We start from the raw sequence: 17,815 nt of genomic DNA on the forward strand, positions 1-17,815 counted from the left end.
GCACAATGGCGCCCCGCGTCTCGCCTCCTCCCACCGTTCCTTTTCCTTGTGGCGTTCAATTGTTCTCGCGAGATTTCGGGCCCACTATTAGCTGGGCCGCGGGGTGGGTCTTCCTTTCCTTCCGCGACGTTGTGGAGGTAGGCTGTTGTTGGCTTGTTGGGGTGCCGAGGGTTGGAGGTTGCCGAATGCGGACGTCGGAGGCCTGGGTTGCGGGGCGCGAGTACGCGGCTGAGGCCCGTGGTGGGCCGGCGCCTTTGGGGCAAGCCGTCCGCCAATCTGGGTGGGTCGGAAGAGGACACGACTATCGGGCCTGGTGAGCGAGGGAGGAGCTAGCTTTTCCCGGGACCCCCGCGTTGCTCGGTTGGCTCGAGCCGCGGAAGGCAGGCCCGGAGGGTGGAGGGCTCGCGGTCGTGGGCTGAGGGCTTCGTGGCTGGACTGTAGCCACACCTACGCGTTCATGGGCGTGCTGCATTGTGTCTGGATACTTAAAATGAAGCATTCCGGACAAGTGCACGTTTTGTGAATTTTCCTAAGTGCGAGGTAACCATTTCTGACGCCTTGCGTGAGGTGAGGTGCTCCCTGGAGGCACTCGCCCCCAAGGTCAGGCATAGTAAGTGGTTGGAGGGATTGATAACTCTAAGTAAGTGCGCTACCTCGCCGCATGGCCTCTCGCCGAATCTTGGGATAAGAAGTGCACTTCCTTAGGAACGTTTTCTACACGGTTTCCGGAAAACTGGTTTTTGAGTTAACTCCACTGTGCTGGAGTCATGTGCTAATATTTAAAAGACACCTATAACCTCTGGTATACCATTAGTGCCGTGTAACCCAATTTTTGTTGAATTTCATTTTTGAGCAGTTATTTCATGAATACTTAGGTTTTCGCATTTTAAAACACTACCAACAAAACATAACCATCACATTTCCACGACTCCATCGGACATTTTGCAAATCTCTACCTGACCTTGATGATTTCTTGTATTTGAGATATTTTGTCATTTTATCCTAGGATTCCATTCTTAACTACTCAGTTGTCATTCTCAGGTGTACTAAAGACAAGACAAAAACGGAAGAATGTTGGTATCCCTTGAAAGGGAGATAAGGTGGTAAAATAAGACCTCTTCGCTTTTTCGCCCACTATTGTCAGATTTTCCAAGGAGAATAAAAAGACAAAGGGCACCATTGTGTGGTCTATTAGTCTTTCATTGAAGTTTGAGAATTCCGAACTTGTTAATTAGTACCCATAGTGGCAAAGAGATAATATGCCAAGGAAGAGGTTTCACAGTGACTGATGAATCATAGCATGAATGAGAAGAGGCTACAAATGGAAATGCAGGAGATTGGATTGAGGTAGTAAATCGTGATTCTTTTTCCTGATACACTGAGGCAACACTGCCTTCTGGCTTTGTATGTAAAAGTTTTTCCAAGAAGTTCCCATCTGCTCTTGAAAAATGGCTTTTTGGCCATTAATTGTATGTGAATACTTGTAATCGTACATTACATGGTTAGTAAAATTACATTTTTTTATCATGGGAAGGTGTTTAATACTTTTTTGGAAATGACAATACTGTTCTGGAATCTTACTCCACTGGATAAGATTGAGAAGACAATGAAAAATGGAAACCGTGAATTCAGTTTCTAGATTTTAGAATTTGATTTGAAATGGATGATTCCTACATAAAAATATTAAGGGTCTTGTATATGATTTTGCCTTAATTTACATAAAATGTGACATAATCTGACTACATCAAATTTTGTATTACTAGCTGTGTTGGCATTTGTTCAGAGAAACTACATCACGTTTACCGAATTGTCAAAACTCTGAAGCAAATAAGTGACGAATAAGACAATTTGGAGAAGGACTTGGGAGAATATGTAACAGGATTGAATTTTTTTAACTCTATAATGGCATCTAATTCAGCTGTGGAAATTGAAAATGAAAGGTAAGTGCTATTTTAATCAACCACCACTAGATTCTTACTGCAAAACTGGTTAGATTTGCTGATAAGGTTTACTGTATTTTTATTACTGGGTAAGCAATAAAGGTAATTTTCAATAATTAGGAAAGAAAAGGAAAACCTGTTTTACACAGGTCTCCAGTTTATGTAGTTAACAGTGGGACACATTTTTAACCCCGGGGAAACAATATTCTCCGGGCCAATTTGGTATCTCTTCCTGGCTAAATCATCCTATTCTTACAACAGGAAAATAGACATCAGTGGGGGATCTTGCTTAAAAATCAACTTGTTGGGATAATGCACATTACAATAGTGCTGGCATGATGGAAATAATCACTAGGAAATCAAATCAGCATTTCTGTTGTATTCAAATTAAGTATCTGCTAGACTACTCTTGTTTTATTTAGCAAGCTCTAGCACTAACCAAGACTGCCTTTGGAAATTAAAATTCTGTTACTTATCTTGGAAGGTCATGTTTTGGTAAGTGCTATGGCATCATGGCATTATGGTCCATTTTAGGTAGTCCGAGCTAAGTGCTTGGTTTAGTCCTGAGCCTATCTTTTTAAAAAATTATCTTGAGCATGTTTTCCTGTTTTTGGAAGTGCAATTAATTTTTTCCCCTTTTTTTCTAGTGATAACTCTTCTGGTAGCAGCTTATTTAAAACTCAGTGTGTCCCTTACTCCCCTAAACAGGGGCAAAAAAACCCTACTAGAAAGTTTGTTCATTCACCTGAAGTTGTTCAGGCAAGGGATTCATCTAGTGACTCATCTTTCGAACCAAGACCATTGACTTTAAAAGCTATTTTTGAAAGATTCAAAAAAAAGAAACGTAAAAAGAGGAAATATAAACCAACAGGAAGACTAAGAGGAAGACCAAAAGGGAGAGAAAACACCAGACGTTCCCAAATAAATAAGAAACAAGTTCAAGATAAAGGATCTGGGTTCCCATTTTTAGAATCCGAGAATGCAAGAAAACCATTACCTTGGAGAAAAATTTTAACCTTTGAGGTAAGTCAGCATTTTATATGTGTGAATACATATAGCTAAAATGTCTGAAATGACTTGTTGGCCACTTTTAGAATTTAGATGTGCGTGGAACATAGAATCTGTGACTTTGATAATATCCTTTTGTACCGATTTATCTGCCACTTCAAGACCAACCCATTCTGGGTGGATTCTTCACTGGTATATTCAGTTTCAATGAATATACCCATATATGAGGTGCTTCAAGGCTGTTGGTATAAAATCCTTTGATCTCATCAGGTCTTTAAGTATCATCCCTAAAATTCAAGTGATTCCCAGTTTTCTAGTAACCTAAGTCAAACCCACACATATCTTCCATGTGTAGTGGCTTTAGTAGAGGCCATTTTCTTACAGATAATGAATATTTGATTTTGACAGAATTGCCTGACAACTTAGCATTAAACTCTCAAATACTTGAGTTAAATGATTGCATAATTTATAATCTTTTGCTCTAGAATCGGTGATGTGAAAGAATACTAACCTTTTATGTTTTAAGCTGATTATGTGAATATAAGAGATTTGTTTCTCTTTGCATTTAAAAATGTCTTTAGGTATTGAATGGAGCACTGGGTGTTATACATAAACAGTCATCAAAAACTAATGATGTAATGAATGGTGACTAACATAAAATGAAATAAAATTTAAAAAAATGTCTTTAGAGGGGCGCCTGGGTGGCTCAGCTGTTACACGTCTGCCTTGGGTTCAGGTCATGATCCCAGAGTCCTGGGATAGAGCCCCACATCAGGCTCCCTGCTCAGCGGGAGGCCTGCTTCTCCCTCTCCTGCTCTCCCTGCTTGTATTGCTGCTCTCACTCTCTCTCTCTCTCTGTCAAAATCTTTAAAAAAAATAAAAATAAAAACGTCTTTAGAAATTCCCAAACAATATAAGATTTGTGCTTAGTTTTTCTTGGTATTCCAACAACTTAACATAAATTTGATAATGTGCTAGGTAGATAGTGGATTCTTTTTACAACCAGCATCTGGTGTATGTGATCCACATATGGCAGAGTGAGTAAATCAAAATCGCTTAAGAGCTTGTGGTAAAGGGATCCTTTTCATTTTGGAACAAAAGGGATCTGCTAAGTCATGGAAGAAAATTTTGTATTTTGTAAGAGCATTACATAAAGTGCTTTTGATATTTAGCAAGCAGTGGCGAGAGGATTTTTCAACTACCTTGAAAAACTGAAGTATGAATACTACCTCAAGGAATCCTTGAAACAAATGAATGTTGGTGAAGATTTAGAAAAAGAAGATTTTGACAGTCGTAGATACAAATACTTGGATGATGATGGTTCTCTCTCTCCTATTGAAGAATCAGAGTAAGTTTAATCGTGACAAAATTTAGGTCCTAAGTTTTATTGAGTTAATCTGTTTTAAATTTTAATGTTAATTGTTCCATATTATGTTATGGATTTGTTGTTATTGAATAGTGATGGGAGCATAGATACAATAAGCCCATCTGGGTTGTAGTTGAGCTTTGAGCTTGGCACATGAGCCATCCATTTTGGGATGTCATACATGACCACATAATTTTTCTCCTTACTAGTATTGCTGTTTCATTTGTATATCATGACAGTATATTACTGGGTTCTAGATGATTTTGTTGTCTGAGGGTATATTTTAATGTTACAGAACAGAGGATGAGGCTGCAACAAATCTTGAACATGATGAATGTGATATCAAATTGGTGGTAAGTGACATTTTTATCCCATTTCAGGAGGATAGCAGTTGTACAGGAAGAATTTAATCCACTAGTTACTATCTTAGATTCTGAACTTAATTTTTGAAAGGCTCAATGGATTTGGTACAGGAAATGTAAGAAGAAAAATAGGGATTATTTGGATACTTGGTCAGAATGTTGGCTTTTCAGTACTGTTAATAAGTTTAATATGTTTTGCTATTAGGATGTCTAATTAGGATTTTCTAATAAAAAATAAGCTGAATTTGGGTTTTTAAAATCAGGCCTTAGTCACCAGGTTATTATAAGTAACCTAGAGTTCAGTTATGTGTAATTACTAAAGCAATGAAATTCAGTAGTTATTTAATAATTGGTGTTTTTTATGCAGGACAACTTTAATGATTTCATAATAAGTTCTGAAGTACCAAAGATGAAGAATGTGTATTTAGAACAAGAAGAATATACTGAAGAAGCCACTTTGTCTAAAAAGAGAGCATCAAAGTCCAAAAATACTGGACAGGACAGAATGGCCTGAAAAGAGATAGGAATATGAATGTTAAGGTAAATAGAACAGAGAAAACGGTTTTTTGTAGAAAGTAAAGATGAAAAACACAAATACATATGTTGGCATAGTGATAAAAAAGAACCTGCTAAGGAGAAAAAAAGAATGACCAAGTTAGTGAAACTCATAAAGAATTACTAGAAAAAAATATTTTAAAACGGTGAAATTATACACATAGAAGAAATTGAGGCTTGCATGTAGCAGAAATAATCACTTGAGAAATAATAAACAGATCTGTTTTGCCTCTGCTTGTTTATTTCAGGGTAAGCACTTAAAAGCATCACTTGAGCATTCAAAGAAGTACAGAGATTGTAAACCTTTATTACAGTAATCACTAATGATGGACAACCAACCATCCATTCCTCAGAGTACCTGAAACCATTTTGATCGCAGTTATATTCAGATAAAAGTGACCTTTAGCTTCAAATATGTACTACCATAATAAGAAATTACTAGTTATCTAGACTATTTCAGCTACCACTTCTTATCACTACTGCATATTGATTATGCCAGTATTTTATGATCGCACTTGTGCTTGTTTTTGTTTAGTTTGTGAACAAAGACTTAGACTAAGTGCACAAAATAAATCCTCTTTTGCAACCCAGAACTCATGGCACAGTATGAGTTTTGATACATATAAGAAGGAACAAGATCCCTGAAACAGATTAAAGTGATGGTGGGTATATTGACAAACCTGAAAGGCAGTTCCAGGACTGTAGAATTACTAAAGGTATATAAGGGAAGGGGTGCCTGGGTGGCTCAGTCATTCGGCATCTGCCTTGGGCTCAGGTCATGATCCCAGAGTCTTGGGATCGAGCCCTGCATCAGGATCCCTGCTTGGTAGGGAGGCCTGCTTCTCCCTCTCCCACTCCCCCTGCTTGTGTTCCCTCTCTGTCAAAAATAAATAAAATCTTAAAAAAAAAAAAAAAAAGTATGAGAAATCTCAGCTATATTGAATTAGTATTCTAATTTCAATGCTGACATGAAACAAAGATGCTTTTTTTTTTAGGCTTTTCACTTGAATACAATGTCTGGACTTTAAAGGTATGTCTTATGATTTAGGTGAGTATTTGGATTAGATTTGTTGAAATGTACTTTGTCAGACAGTTTAAACCTCTACAGGTTTCATTACTGAAAGACATTTTGCCAGTTTACAGTTTGTTTGACATTTCAGAAAAATGAATTTTAGGGTTCACACATTTTATAGTGGTAAAGTGCAAGCTTCACTTCACTAGCAGGAAAGGGTCTCCACAAACTAAGTTTATATTGAAATTATCAGAATACTAGATATTCTCATTCCACACATTTACATAATTTTAAACTAATGCATAATCTAAAATGAGGTGTAGGATTTAGTAGTGTAATGTTAGAAATGACTAGAGGACATAAGATTTCCTAAATCTGAATGATGCAAATGGTAATTAAAAAGCACAATTTGTTTATCTTCCAGTGATTTCATAAATGGGAAGAACAGAAATATAGCCACATTAATATTTTCCTTTTTTTTTAGTACGTGATATCAAATAATGGTATTTTTTAAGGTGAGGCAAAAAATTAAACACTGCTGTAATCTGGAATATCCTAGACAAAACATACTGTGATACTGGAGTTTGCCAAAATCAGGACTTTTAGATACAGAAATCTTTTTCCTTCCTTTGGTTCTATAGTAGCTACTTTGTACTTATCTTTAGTATTTGAGTTTTATTCTCATTATAGACTCACTCCCTCCTGTAAGCATTTTGAAAATCCTTACTGTGTAATTTATGGAACGGTTTCTTTAAGTTTGTTGTAAATGTTGGGCTTTTTGCACAATTTTGAACTCGGTGACTGAGAGCGGATCACTGTTCTAATTGTTTTTCTTGTGGAATCTTCCAATTTAAAACTAAACAATAGTTGAGGTCTATCCCGATGGGGCTTTTTCTCTGTAGACCTACATCGTTGGAAACGCCTCATAGAGTATATGTGTGGTTTCCTTTATTCACAGAACTATGTGTTAGATCTGTGGGAAAGAACTACAAGACATTTAACTGCTAAAACTCTGTACAAGACCTAATAGTCAAATTTTTTTAAATCTTAGGTATTGGCATATTCCCAACAATCTGTACAGTTCTAGGGTGTGATGGTTTAGGTAAGTTTCCTTCGGGAATAGTGTAATCTTTGGGGTACTGTTACAGTTCAGATGATGAATTTAACTGTTCAACTGCTGAATGATACAGACATGAACTAAAACTTAATTCTGACAGAGCTGGCTATAGCTTAAAAAATAGTTAAAATTTGGATGCTAGTCATATATTTAGGTTTTAAATTTTAATCACAAATTGTTCTTAATCTTTTGTTATTTTATCTGTAGGGGTGAATAGGATTTGAACTCATTAACATTTAGAGGTAGGTGGAACATCTAATTTCTATTGAAATTTATTAAGGATCCAAACGTTCTGAAAACTAAGTTGTGAGGTCAGCGTACTGTTGTGTGCAGTAGTTGGGTATGCAACAGAATATCAAGATCTTGGTAAAAATGTTTGCCGTAAAACTTACAGAATTGGACAAACTGAAGAGACTATCTAGGAAATAACATGAAAATGCCCCCTTTGTATCTTTATTAAACAATTCCTATGGTTCATCCTAATAACATATTTGTATATGTTACAACAGAGATACTGAATTTTTTTAAGGAATTCTGCCTAACAATCTGAGCAACTGATCTTGTTTCTAATGCATCATTTCTTTTAGTGATTTCCCTTCATAGTTCTGTATGTGCGTTATACAGAGACAGGAAAGATAATGGGGACTACTAGGTTTACAACTTAAGATGCAGGTAATGTCTTATTGGAGTGGCAATTAGGAATAAAGGTCTACATATTACAAGAACTTAAATTTCTAGAGGGAAGTTTCTCAGGTAGCTTTGAAGTAGAGGGGTTTACATACCTGTCAGGATCGCACTGCATGGTATCTGCCCTCAGCAGCTCATTCCTGCTGGGTGTTCAAGAGACAGTGCAATAGAAACTCAGTATCTGGCATCGTTGGTTTTCTTGGCTTTGTGCATGTTAAACCTGGTATTTTTATTGAAACAGTATTCCTCTAGTTTTTCATACTGTTCAATTTGAGATAATCTTCAGGAGGAACTAATGCTTCTCTTTTTCTAGGGGTGTTGGAAACTGAGAACCAGGCAGATCCAGGCTCAGGCCCTAACAGGTAAGGCTTTGCTTTTATTGACAGCATCTGGTTAGCAAAACAGCAGGACTTATAGAGGCAGAAACATTTGTATAGATTATAAGCTTGAGAGGAACTTCTGTAAAGCCCCATTCTAGATGGAAATGGGCACTGTTGTTCATGGTGTCCAGAAATTGTTGATGTGGCTACATTGAGACACAGGTTATGCTTCCATCACAGCAAGTTTATTGTTGTGGTGACAATGAGGCCTGTAACATTTCTGTTAAGACTTTCCAACATTAGAAACAATTAGATCTCTAATCAGTGTACTTGTACAATTTGACTTCTAGGGCCCTGGAGTAAAGACATTGGATCCCAAAGATTACAGGTAAGATTTCCCTTCAAAAGCCCTATGTTATAGGAGATGGAATCCCTTTATTTACCTAATTTTGACAGCTGCTAATCCTGGTAGTTCATTACCTCACCACTTAAAACAAAAACAAAAACTCTTGATGTTAAAAGCCCACAATGTGTATTTATACTGTTTGCCAGTGATTTGTGATGTTATGATGATGGGCAAAATGTTCAACTGCTCTGAATGCGCTGAATGAAATTAGCCTTTCTGAACATCCATCCAAATGAAATCTGTGCTGTATTTTCCAGCAAAAGCTCTAAGTAAAAGTTAACTGAAACAGGTATAGTTACCTTTGGAGTTAATAATCAGAGGGCATTTCATGTCATTTGGGGTTTGAATGCAAATGAGTTTGTATTCCCAGCACTTCAATGAACTGGATTGAAAACAGTTACTGTACCTTACGTAGTTTTAAGTCTGCAATTTTCAGCACATACTACTAGTTCAGAACTGGGTTTCAGGATACTTGGGAACCTAATTAAGTGCATTTTGAAAACTGTAGTCTGAACTTTAAAATTTTCCATAGGTGGGGAGTTTTTGAAGTAATGTCCATATTCAAGTGGAGATTGAAGAAGCCCAACCGAAAACTCTGGCAAGTTAATTCTCTTACCATATAATGGTCATTACCAAGGCTTTGAGAATTCAGTTTCTCATTTGCTGTGGACATGACCGTAAAAAAATTTTCCCACTAGGTTTTCTTTCTTTCTGCTACTTTGCTAGCATTCAGCCTATTGGGAACATTTTATCAACCCTGTTCTATTTCCGTTGGCTAGATCAGCACCACTGTCCAGTATAAATGTAACAGAAGCCATATGTGATTTGGTAATAGTCCTATTATTTCAAATTCTCATCTGACCATACATGGCTAGTATATTGAACAGTGCGTGCCTAGATCTCTACTCTTGCAAATATCTTTTGCTAAATCACTCTTGCTAATAACCATGCAACTTGTAATACAATAGATTTAACAGATGGAGGCTGGCTTCAGTTTACATGGTCATCTCTGGAAATGGAACCTTACTTTTATGTTTTGTTATGTAGGACTGACCGTGACAACTGTGGATTGAACAAGTTCTTTTTAAAAGGTATGTATACATTTGAAAAAAATAACTTCTAGGTCATTTCAAAGAGGGCTTGTGGGACTAAAACCAAGAGCTCTTAACGCTGTGACCAAATACTGGAATTCTCCATAGGATGTAATAGTTACTCAATAGTACTATGTTTTCCTGAGGAGATACAAGATTTAGCTGCTTCTATCCATGATTGGTTAAGTGGGAAAGAAGAAATGTGTCCCAAGTTTAACCAGTGTGTATACTCTTGTTCTCAGGGCTATTTTGAAGATTATGATTCTGACTTTGGAGGAACTACGGTGATTGGAAGTGGAAGGAATCATATGTAAAATTCCTTAAATAAAAATTTATTGACTTTAAATAATTTTGCCTATATTACACATAATTAAAAAAACCTTATACTTTTAGTAGAAAGTCAGCATGTATTTTTGGCTCGAAGTTTCTCTAGTGTTTTCTGTGGAAGGAATAAAAAATAAAATTTAGCAGTTATCCATTGCAGTATATATACCCTAGACAGGGAAAAATTGTAGGGGGCCTAGCTCACCTTATGAAATTCTTTTGCCCTTGCTCTGTTTTGGGCATATGCATCTTGCTTTGCTTTCTCTTCCCTTTGCTGATTGACTTCAGCTAACTGATTGTATGATCTGTAAGAAATTGATATATAGAATTAAGGACACACATTTTAGGAATGTAAATTACTATTCACTCACACACATATACACACACCTATACCTTGGGGCCCTTTGATGCATGAGGGCTTGTGCAGTCTTTCTGTCTTCAGGAAGTGACACTCTAACCTTAACCTTATTCACACCCTTCAGGCGACTCACAGATGAGCCTGAGCAGAGAACAAGTGACTTGGCAAATATTACAAAGCTACATTCTCTTTGTGAGACCTGATGCAGATTGTGTGGAACATACCTGTAGGCTTCTCCTTAGCTATTTTGGTTTGAGAATTTTCAGGAATACGAATTTTATTCTTTATTTCTTTCTGTCTCTGGGAGGATCTCTCCATAAATGATTTTTTCCTCTTTATAAATGCTTCTTGTAAGCTCCCAGGTAGAGCTATAATCTTTGGAGGGGTTTCTGTTAAAAAAAAAAAAAAAAAAAAGTTGAAGCTTTTTTTGTGTGTGCCAGCAGTGTACAAGATTGTGGGGCAGTGTGAATACTGGAACTGAATCAGGAACTCTGCTGGCCCCTCAGTTTAACGCTAAGCATTTCAGATGCTCAAGGGCATACCTGCAGACAGGATCACTTGCTCCTCGCTGCAGTGTTCAGATACATCTGGATAATCCGGGGTTTCTATTTCTGATACAAGAGGCAGAAATTCACTCACCTAATTGCAAAAAAAAATTATAGATTAATTTACCACTTTTCATCTCACTGAACAGAATCACAAGCACAGGTTCTAAACCTTTAAAGCCCTGGTTCCCTTTGGTAGACAAAGAGATGTGGTCTTTGGGGGAGGTAGGCAGTTGAGTGCCTTACGCTCTAATCCGCAAATGCAGTATAGGAATCTGTATTCAATAGACTTCGTTCCTATTCTACTTTCTTTGTGCTGGTTCTCACATCTGAACTATAGGACTAAGTTTTCTGGGAAGGGAAAGTTTTAATAAATTGACTTTATTCCTATTAAAATGCTTTACCTGACCAGCCTACTCTAGTCAAAAGCTCCCCACACCCCCCACCTTGATTCCTGTCAAGTTCTTCCACACCACTTCTGCATCAGCTCTACTTGTCTCCTGCTTCCCCAAATTACCCTTATCAGTTATCATGCCAACAAGTACTAGGTGTGGAGTCATTTATTAGATAAATAATCTAATACCATATCAGGCCACAAAAAAGGTCCTGCCGTAGTACTCTAGAATCTGAGACTTCTGTGTAAGAGTTTCCCTCTTAATACACTGAAACGGTGGGTGGGGACTTAGATTTTTCTTAGTTTTGTTACCAGTGAATTTATTGTAATCTAGAATCTTAGTAAATAAGAATTAAATTTATGGCGAATTCCCTCCAATGACTATCTTCTAAGAAGTGAAGTGAGCCAGGAGGAATGGTTTCCTTGCAGTGGAGAAAAGTATAAGGAACCTGCAGCTAAAAGAACTTAAAACCTATCTTGGTATAACTTGATGTACATCTTCATTTTTTCTTCAGGACACACACAAAATAAACTCGTAAAGTAATAGCACTCGTTCTGTATCGCCCTCAGGTCTGATTTTTACTTATCTTCTAGAGCTCTGCTGCCTCAGAACTTTTTTGGAACGAAATCAATCATTCATTGAATCAATTCATTCCTGAGTTCCAACCCTTACAAGTCCTAATGAAATCTGTAGCATCATAAGATAAATGTACGTCCCTCTCCTGTCAGCTGTCAGTTGCTCTAAGCACATTTGCACCCAGGAAAGGGAAGGAAATTAGTTTGCAAACAATTCTTAGCGAAAAAAAATGCTATGTGGAAACAAAAGTGGAAAAACTTACCTGTTTCCTTATTCTCAGCTATGTGTTGCTGTGTAAATGAGGTGTATTCATATTAAAGGGAGCTATGAAATTTACCTGAGAACTGTTCTTTGCCTCATTTCCTTTCTTTTCTTCTAGGGTTAGATTTGCAAAATCCATTTCAGCAATACTGGTATCACTGGTGCTTACTAGTGTAAGCTCTGGTTCTTCCATTATACCATGGCCAGATTCTGTCTCCTGTGCAGTAAAATTCAAAAGGAAACCATACCCTTAAAAGTGTAAAAATACGTTACAGAGGAAGAACAGTGGTCTGTGAAGACCACGGTGGTGCCTCCCCCACATCCAACCCACTTTTAGAAATATTAAGACTTTGGGGATGGGTGAAATAATTGTCTGAAAATTGCTATTGCAAGGGTTATAAGCCCAAATGCTTATTATGGGGCTATGCAGATAGTACAAACGCGGATTGACTGGGGGCTGTGTAGAACCTGAGGGGGTAACCGGTAACCTATCGAAAGCAGTAGCTCGTGGGGTGCAGCCAAATGGAGGCCCCTGCTGCCAAATTACATTTTTAGAGGGAAGTATCTTTAATTACACTGAAGAATTAGCAAACCAAACACAAAACCACTCCAACAAAACAAAAGCTGCAAAATAAAGTATCTGTGGCCTAGATGACACTCTTGATCTCAATATAACTTCTATGTTTATCGGTGGAAGGACAATACTAGAAGGCAAAAACCATATTCACGTGACTGGAGTTGAAACCGAGTAGATTAATGCAGTGCAAAGAGGCTGAAGCATAGGCCAAGCCATTAGAAAAGGGATGTGTCAACGGGGAGCAAGACCTTTTATTGGAGATTTCCAATGATGACAAGATTGACTATCTCAGGAATATTAGCAAGTATCTTGGTTGCTTCTGTTGAATTTTGTTTCAAAAGACTTCCCTGGAAATGAATTTATTTACATACAACAGATTTCACTTACCCACATTGGAACTGAGCTCTGTAATGATCCAGAACTTAAAAAGAGCTCTGACTGTGCTAGTTGAGAAAGGTTTCTTAGGATTTTTGGAGTTTCTGCCTTAGTTGAATTCTCAAAATATTTTTCATTCTGAACAGAATATGGTGCCTGAACTGAAGTTCCCATCTCCACTGTTTTGACACAGGATTGAGAATCAATTTCCTCCACCTGTGAATTTATGTTTAAAACCCCACGGGTTTCATTTTTGTCTCCATTGAGTCCTCTTTCTGATAGTTCCTCAAAACCCAGTCTTTGTTTTCTGCCTTCTGGTTGGGCTTTTATTGAGCACTCACTAGACGTAGACCCACATGGAGTGCTATACTGTAGACTTAAGGGATGAAATACATTAGCCTCATCAGATGAACTGAAGACTGAACTCTGTAAATTTCCTACACAGAGGTGGAAATGAACACTTTTTTCCTTAATTTGTATTTTAGTCTGTTCAGAGTCGTTCTGATTTTCCATGCCTTGGGAAGAATCTCTCGCTTCAATGGTGAAAATACTTGATAGATCAACATGCTGGCTCCCCTCCTGTGAAGAAAATTCTGGCAGAAGCTGTTGAAAAGATTGTTCAGATCCTGTAAGAAATAAGTTAACCATAATTACATGTTGTAAAACCTGGATACAGATACAGTCTCTAATAGTCTGAACTAAATTGGAGTAATGAAGTCCGATTACTTCCTACAATTTGAGGAGTGAAAGCTGATGTATGTATACATGAATAGAAAACTAAAAGGATGGTCACTGATTTTCAAATAATTCTGCTCCCACGATGTATTTTCTCCTAGTCTAATAAAATATGGTTATTAGACATGATGAAAACTAGAGAGAATCCTAAGACTCTCCTAAGAGAGACTACTGATTTCAATAACAGAACTCAGACTAAAATGTGCATGTGTATCTCATATAAAAACGTGTGTGTAGATATACAATTTGTACAAGAAGTTTTAGAAGGATACTTAAAACTGTAAGGGTTGAGGTAAGGAAGCTGAGGAACAAGAGGCAGCACTTTTGCTTTTTATCAAGTTCAAAACTGTAAAAATGCAAACTGAGCATTATTCTATTGAAATGAATACACAGAAACAGAAGCTGTAACACTGGGAATGGGTGAGGACAGGAGTGGAGACATACCAAGAGCTGCTAGGCACAATTTCCAAGGAAAGTGGATGTAAACCATGGAAAAGTATTTTCTAACTTAATCATACCCTCAGTATTTTCTGTAGTAAATATCTGAGCTGTAGCATGAGCCAAATGAGGATCCGGTTGCTGGTTCGGGCTTATGTTAGACGAATTCAGGCTGGTTCTCAGTGCTGTAAAGGAAACTGTACTTTTGGACGCTACAACAGCATGGTGGCTTTCACATGAAGAATCTGAGTTCTGATGGAAAACAACAGGGAAAGGCTGACATACTGATTATTACCAATGGGATCAATAGTCATGTTCCTATGATACTACTCTTCCTTAATTACCAGTTTACTTTCACACTAATAATTTGCTTATTTAAACCCAATTCTTCCATCTCAGTCAATATGAAAGAGACTTAAAAAAAAAATTATTTAGAAAACAAATTGCAAATTAACCAGATAGTTTAGAATGCGACAAGATCACTTTCTTTTTCTTTAAAGATTTTGTCAGAGAGAGGGAACACAAGCAGGGGGAGTGGGGGAGGGAGAAGCAGGCTTCCCACTGAGCAGGGAACCTGACATGGGGCTCGATCCCAGGACCCTGAGATCATGACCCGAGCCGAAGGCAGACGCCCAATGACTGAGCCACCCAGGCGCCCCGACAAGATCATTTTCTAAAGGCAGGAACTATTCTGTAGGACAGCCTGGGATGTCAGGGTATGGGAGGAGAAAGACCGAGGTTTGAATCTCAGCTGCTTTACTATAATAGGAAGAGGCTTTAAATTTTGTAAAATTAGTAATAAAAAAAAAACAATAAAAATATTCTTGAGCCTTATATGGATTATACTCATTAGCTGGAGATAAGGCTGACAGGACAAAATTCTAGTACAGCTGGTTTTCAATCTTGGTTCCACATTATAATTGCTTGGGGAGCTCAAAAAAAGTTTTCTGATAATCTAAGCACTCCTAGAGATTCTGATTTAATTGGTCTGGGTACAGCCTGGGCATTGGGATTTTTAAAAGCTTTCCACGTGATTCTAATCGGCAGCCAAGGAAAAGAACCATTGTTCTGTTCTAACAAAAGATAAACTGGTTTTGGAAATTCACAACAATGAAGCATCTACATTAATATACCTGGTAAAAGTCTCTGCTGTCTTGAGAAATCCCAGAGTATGATGATGATATATCAAAATCTGGATGTGGTTCTAAGGGTTTAAATAGCTGACGATGCAAATTTGGAAAAGTGTGTGCCAATTCTGGAAAGTCAAGGTCAACTGTTGCAATTTTGAGAAAAAAAAAGATAAAATTTAATTTTAGGTAACTGCAATTTAACAAAATTACTTCCATTTTTTTTTTCATTGCCAGCAGATGCTTTCAAATGGAGTCCTATCATTACATCCCACATACAAAAAAATAAAGATACTGAATGACCAAAACCTTTGGCAAAGTTTCCATTTTTACTAGCTCCAAAGTCTTATGAAGTTAATTAGAAGAAGCCACTATGATCACTGCTTTGCTATAAGCTTTGTTATTCTTATTTCATTTTGGCATCAATGATTTAAAAAAAGAAAAAAGAAGAAAAGTTCCTGTACAGGGTGTTACTATGGGCCAGGCATTGTACTTCATGTGTACTATCTCATTTAATCTCCAACAGCCCCCTTTTTAACAGAAGAGGAAGGAGTAAGCAACATGCTCACTGTCTCACAGCTAATAAATGATCAAACTAGGGACTCAAGGTCTGATCTTATTCTCAATATTGGCAATACTGCCCCAGCTGTTACAGCTAACTTTGCAACGGTAAAGAAGGTCTGTTCATCTCCGCTACATGTTCTTCAGTCTAATTCATTCCAGACCCACTCTCTCATTGAATGCCCTGTTTTCCATTTATCGTGTCAGAACTGCCACAGCAGGCCAAAGAGACATGAAGCTCAAACAATCATTCCTTAAAACAAAAAGGATGAAAGATTATATAAAAGCACTGTTCGAAATAATTTTATCCTCAAGTCTGTTTTTTCAGTCATCAAATTTGCTTCATTTATGTGCTTGTCTATCATCCGCTACATATGTGTCTTACCAGGTGTAAACTTTTCCACGGCAGGCAACAGAGGTTGATGAACTTCCTGAGAGTCCTGCCTTTGATAAAGAACTTGTGATGAAGGAAGTATAGAACTTAAAATACCTCTCTCCTCTTCTTTACCAGTGGTAGATTCTTGTTCCCTGGGGTCCACATGCTCTGAAAATGACCCTGAAAAATGAGTTCAATGAAAATACTGAATGGTTGGGCACTGTCTTAGAGACAAGTTTTGGTAGACAGGCAAAGGATCAGAGCAATTGATGAAGGATCAGAGCAATTAAGAAATCTCAGATTCCCACTGAATGGGAAAATGTGACAGTAGCAGATAATTCTGAAAATGTTGTTGGAGAACCACAGAGCATCCCTGTGGTCTGCAGGCCTGTGACTTCCAGTAATGTAGAGTATCATACTGCCCATTATCCTCTCAGGTATGAACAGTTTACTTTTGAGATTTAAAGAAACAAGCCCTCTCAGCACATTGTGACAAGCTCTCAATGTTTGCTCTCAGCACTGTACTGACTTCAACTGATGCTGGTCTTTCAGTTTATTTACAAATATTTTGACTTTATTACCTGGATCTGTAAGGCTCAGATCTGTGTTTTCGTAACTTAAAAAGCTCCCAGTAGAAATAGTTACTGATGATAATGGCTCATGATAAATCTCTCCTGTGTCAGCCTAAAAATGAAGGGGAATGTTAGACCACAATGTAGGAAGTAACAGCTAGAAAAAAACCCAAATCAGTGACATTACCAATTATCAATTCTGAGCTCAGATCAAGTGTAGAAACCTTCATAGTTGTAAAGGTCAGTAGTAAAACCCTTTCATCATTGCTCAGAACTCATTAGTCTCACACACGCACACACATCCCCCCATCTCATTTATCAAGTCTTAGTTATACACAGTCACACAATCACCTTTATACACACACACACACACACCCTCCAGACATAAGCCCTTATCGTTCTAAGTTACTTTTGCTTCTCAGAACTAGAGAGATCATGCATCGGGTAGACTGGAAGGTCTTCTGATGCTCAGATTTGGCTATTTTCATCATTGATCCACTTCAGTAAGAGCAGATCTCAGAAAACACAGACTTCAATATTTCACAACTTCTATAAACTAAATAGACAACATGAAACCAAACAGCTCTAACAATGGAGTACATATTAAGACACTACTAACATCATCTGGCTTCACAGTTGGACTCAGATATGCATGTTCTTCCTCCACAGCATGGCTTAATACAGCATGATTCTCAGCCACAGCCTCCTTGACCTTGACTGAAATTGGGGGG

The 17,815-nt window shown here is 37.6% G+C and overlaps 2 protein-coding genes and 10 non-coding genes across 22 annotated transcripts in view; 9 read left to right on the forward strand and 3 right to left on the reverse strand.

Annotated features, from left to right (window-relative positions):
* Nucleotides 1–55: 55 nt before the first annotated feature.
* Nucleotides 56–13,847, forward strand: TAF1D (TATA-box binding protein associated factor, RNA polymerase I subunit D). Of its 6 annotated transcripts, XR_004680019.1 has the most exons (13): nt 56–137; nt 1,764–1,940; nt 2,588–2,963; nt 4,121–4,296; nt 4,610–4,667; nt 5,044–5,216; nt 6,227–6,261; nt 7,295–7,345; nt 7,568–7,602; nt 8,361–8,409; nt 8,718–8,755; nt 9,306–9,864; nt 10,107–10,210. XR_004680019.1 is itself a non-coding variant. In XM_035009388.1 (7 exons), the coding sequence occupies exons 2-6, from the start codon at nt 1,903–1,905 to the stop codon at nt 5,188–5,190; spliced, it is 795 nt and encodes a 264-aa protein (XP_034865279.1). In that variant the 5' UTR covers nt 56–137; nt 1,764–1,902; the 3' UTR covers nt 5,191–5,216; nt 6,227–7,513. The 6 variants fall into 6 exon arrangements, 1 of the variants encoding a protein (XP_034865279.1); XR_004680018.1 differs by having other exon boundaries at nt 6,227–7,345; XR_004680022.1 differs by lacking the exons at nt 7,295–7,345; nt 7,568–7,602; nt 8,361–8,409; nt 8,718–8,755; nt 10,107–10,210 and adding an exon at nt 13,761–13,847 and having other exon boundaries at nt 9,821–9,864.
* Nucleotides 5,742–5,868, forward strand: LOC118013595. The gene has a single exon (XR_004680076.1). It is a non-coding gene; the product is annotated as a small nucleolar RNA SNORA40 (small nucleolar RNA).
* On the forward strand, nt 7,110–7,242 carry LOC118013592. Its single transcript, XR_004680073.1, has one exon. It is a non-coding gene; the product is annotated as a small nucleolar RNA SNORA18 (small nucleolar RNA).
* On the forward strand, nt 7,391–7,462 carry LOC118013542. The gene has a single exon (XR_004680042.1). It is a non-coding gene; the product is annotated as a small nucleolar RNA SNORD5 (small nucleolar RNA).
* On the forward strand, nt 8,153–8,290 carry LOC118013583. Its single transcript, XR_004680065.1, has one exon. It is a non-coding gene; the product is annotated as a small nucleolar RNA SNORA8 (small nucleolar RNA).
* LOC118013585 lies at nt 8,513–8,647 on the forward strand. The gene has a single exon (XR_004680068.1). It is a non-coding gene; the product is annotated as a small nucleolar RNA SNORA1 (small nucleolar RNA).
* LOC118013582 lies at nt 8,927–8,999 on the forward strand. The gene has a single exon (XR_004680064.1). It is a non-coding gene; the product is annotated as a small nucleolar RNA Z40 (small nucleolar RNA).
* LOC118013591 lies at nt 9,397–9,522 on the forward strand. The gene has a single exon (XR_004680072.1). It is a non-coding gene; the product is annotated as a small nucleolar RNA SNORA32 (small nucleolar RNA).
* Nucleotides 9,895–10,021, forward strand: LOC118013584. Its single transcript, XR_004680067.1, has one exon. It is a non-coding gene; the product is annotated as a small nucleolar RNA SNORA25 (small nucleolar RNA).
* CEP295 (centrosomal protein 295) overlaps nt 10,176–17,815 on the reverse strand; it is a 53,910-nt gene continuing 46,270 nt past the window's right edge. For 4 of the 6 annotated variants that reach the window (XM_035009379.1, XM_035009382.1, XM_035009378.1 and 1 more), the window contains 12 exons: nt 17,704–17,801; nt 17,094–17,196; nt 16,522–16,692; nt 15,582–15,721; nt 14,529–14,700; nt 13,288–13,901; nt 12,400–12,540; nt 11,089–11,185; nt 10,771–10,935; nt 10,582–10,687; nt 10,394–10,493; nt 10,176–10,303 (listed from right to left, as the gene is read on the reverse strand). In XM_035009379.1, the coding sequence (XP_034865270.1) occupies nt 10,265–10,303; nt 10,394–10,493; nt 10,582–10,687; nt 10,771–10,935; nt 11,089–11,185; nt 12,400–12,540; nt 13,288–13,901; nt 14,529–14,700; nt 15,582–15,721; nt 16,522–16,692; nt 17,094–17,196; nt 17,704–17,801 (1,946 nt within the window). In that variant the 3' untranslated portion in view covers nt 10,176–10,264. Of the gene's footprint in view, nt 10,304–10,393; nt 10,494–10,581; nt 10,688–10,770; nt 10,936–11,088; nt 11,186–12,399; nt 12,541–13,287; nt 13,902–14,528; nt 14,701–15,581; nt 15,722–16,521; nt 16,693–17,093; nt 17,197–17,703; nt 17,802–17,815 lie in introns of those variants that run through there. The other 2 variants (XM_035009381.1, XM_035009383.1) reach the window with 2 other exon arrangements.
* On the reverse strand, nt 17,285–17,354 carry LOC118013593. Its single transcript, XR_004680074.1, has one exon. It is a non-coding gene; the product is annotated as a small nucleolar RNA U2-30 (small nucleolar RNA).
* On the reverse strand, nt 17,501–17,580 carry LOC118013594. The gene has a single exon (XR_004680075.1). It is a non-coding gene; the product is annotated as a small nucleolar RNA U2-19 (small nucleolar RNA).

Source organism: Mirounga leonina, unplaced genomic scaffold, assembly GCF_011800145.1.
Source record: "Mirounga leonina isolate KUSES-001 unplaced genomic scaffold, KU_Mleo_1.0 Mir_153, whole genome shotgun sequence".
In the NCBI taxonomy this organism is placed as follows: domain Eukaryota; kingdom Metazoa; phylum Chordata; class Mammalia; order Carnivora; family Phocidae; genus Mirounga; species Mirounga leonina.

Coding starts and splice junctions, on each gene's coding strand:
- TAF1D (XM_035009388.1), top strand. CDS start 1,903: ATGGCATCTAATTCAGCTGTGGAAATTGAAAATGAAAG. Junction 1,941..2,587: donor GTGGAAATTGAAAATGAAAG/GTAAGTGCTATT, acceptor CTTTTTTTCTAG/TGATAACTCTTCTGGTAGCA. Junction 4,297..4,609: donor TCTCCTATTGAAGAATCAGA/GTAAGTTTAATC, acceptor TTAATGTTACAG/AACAGAGGATGAGGCTGCAA.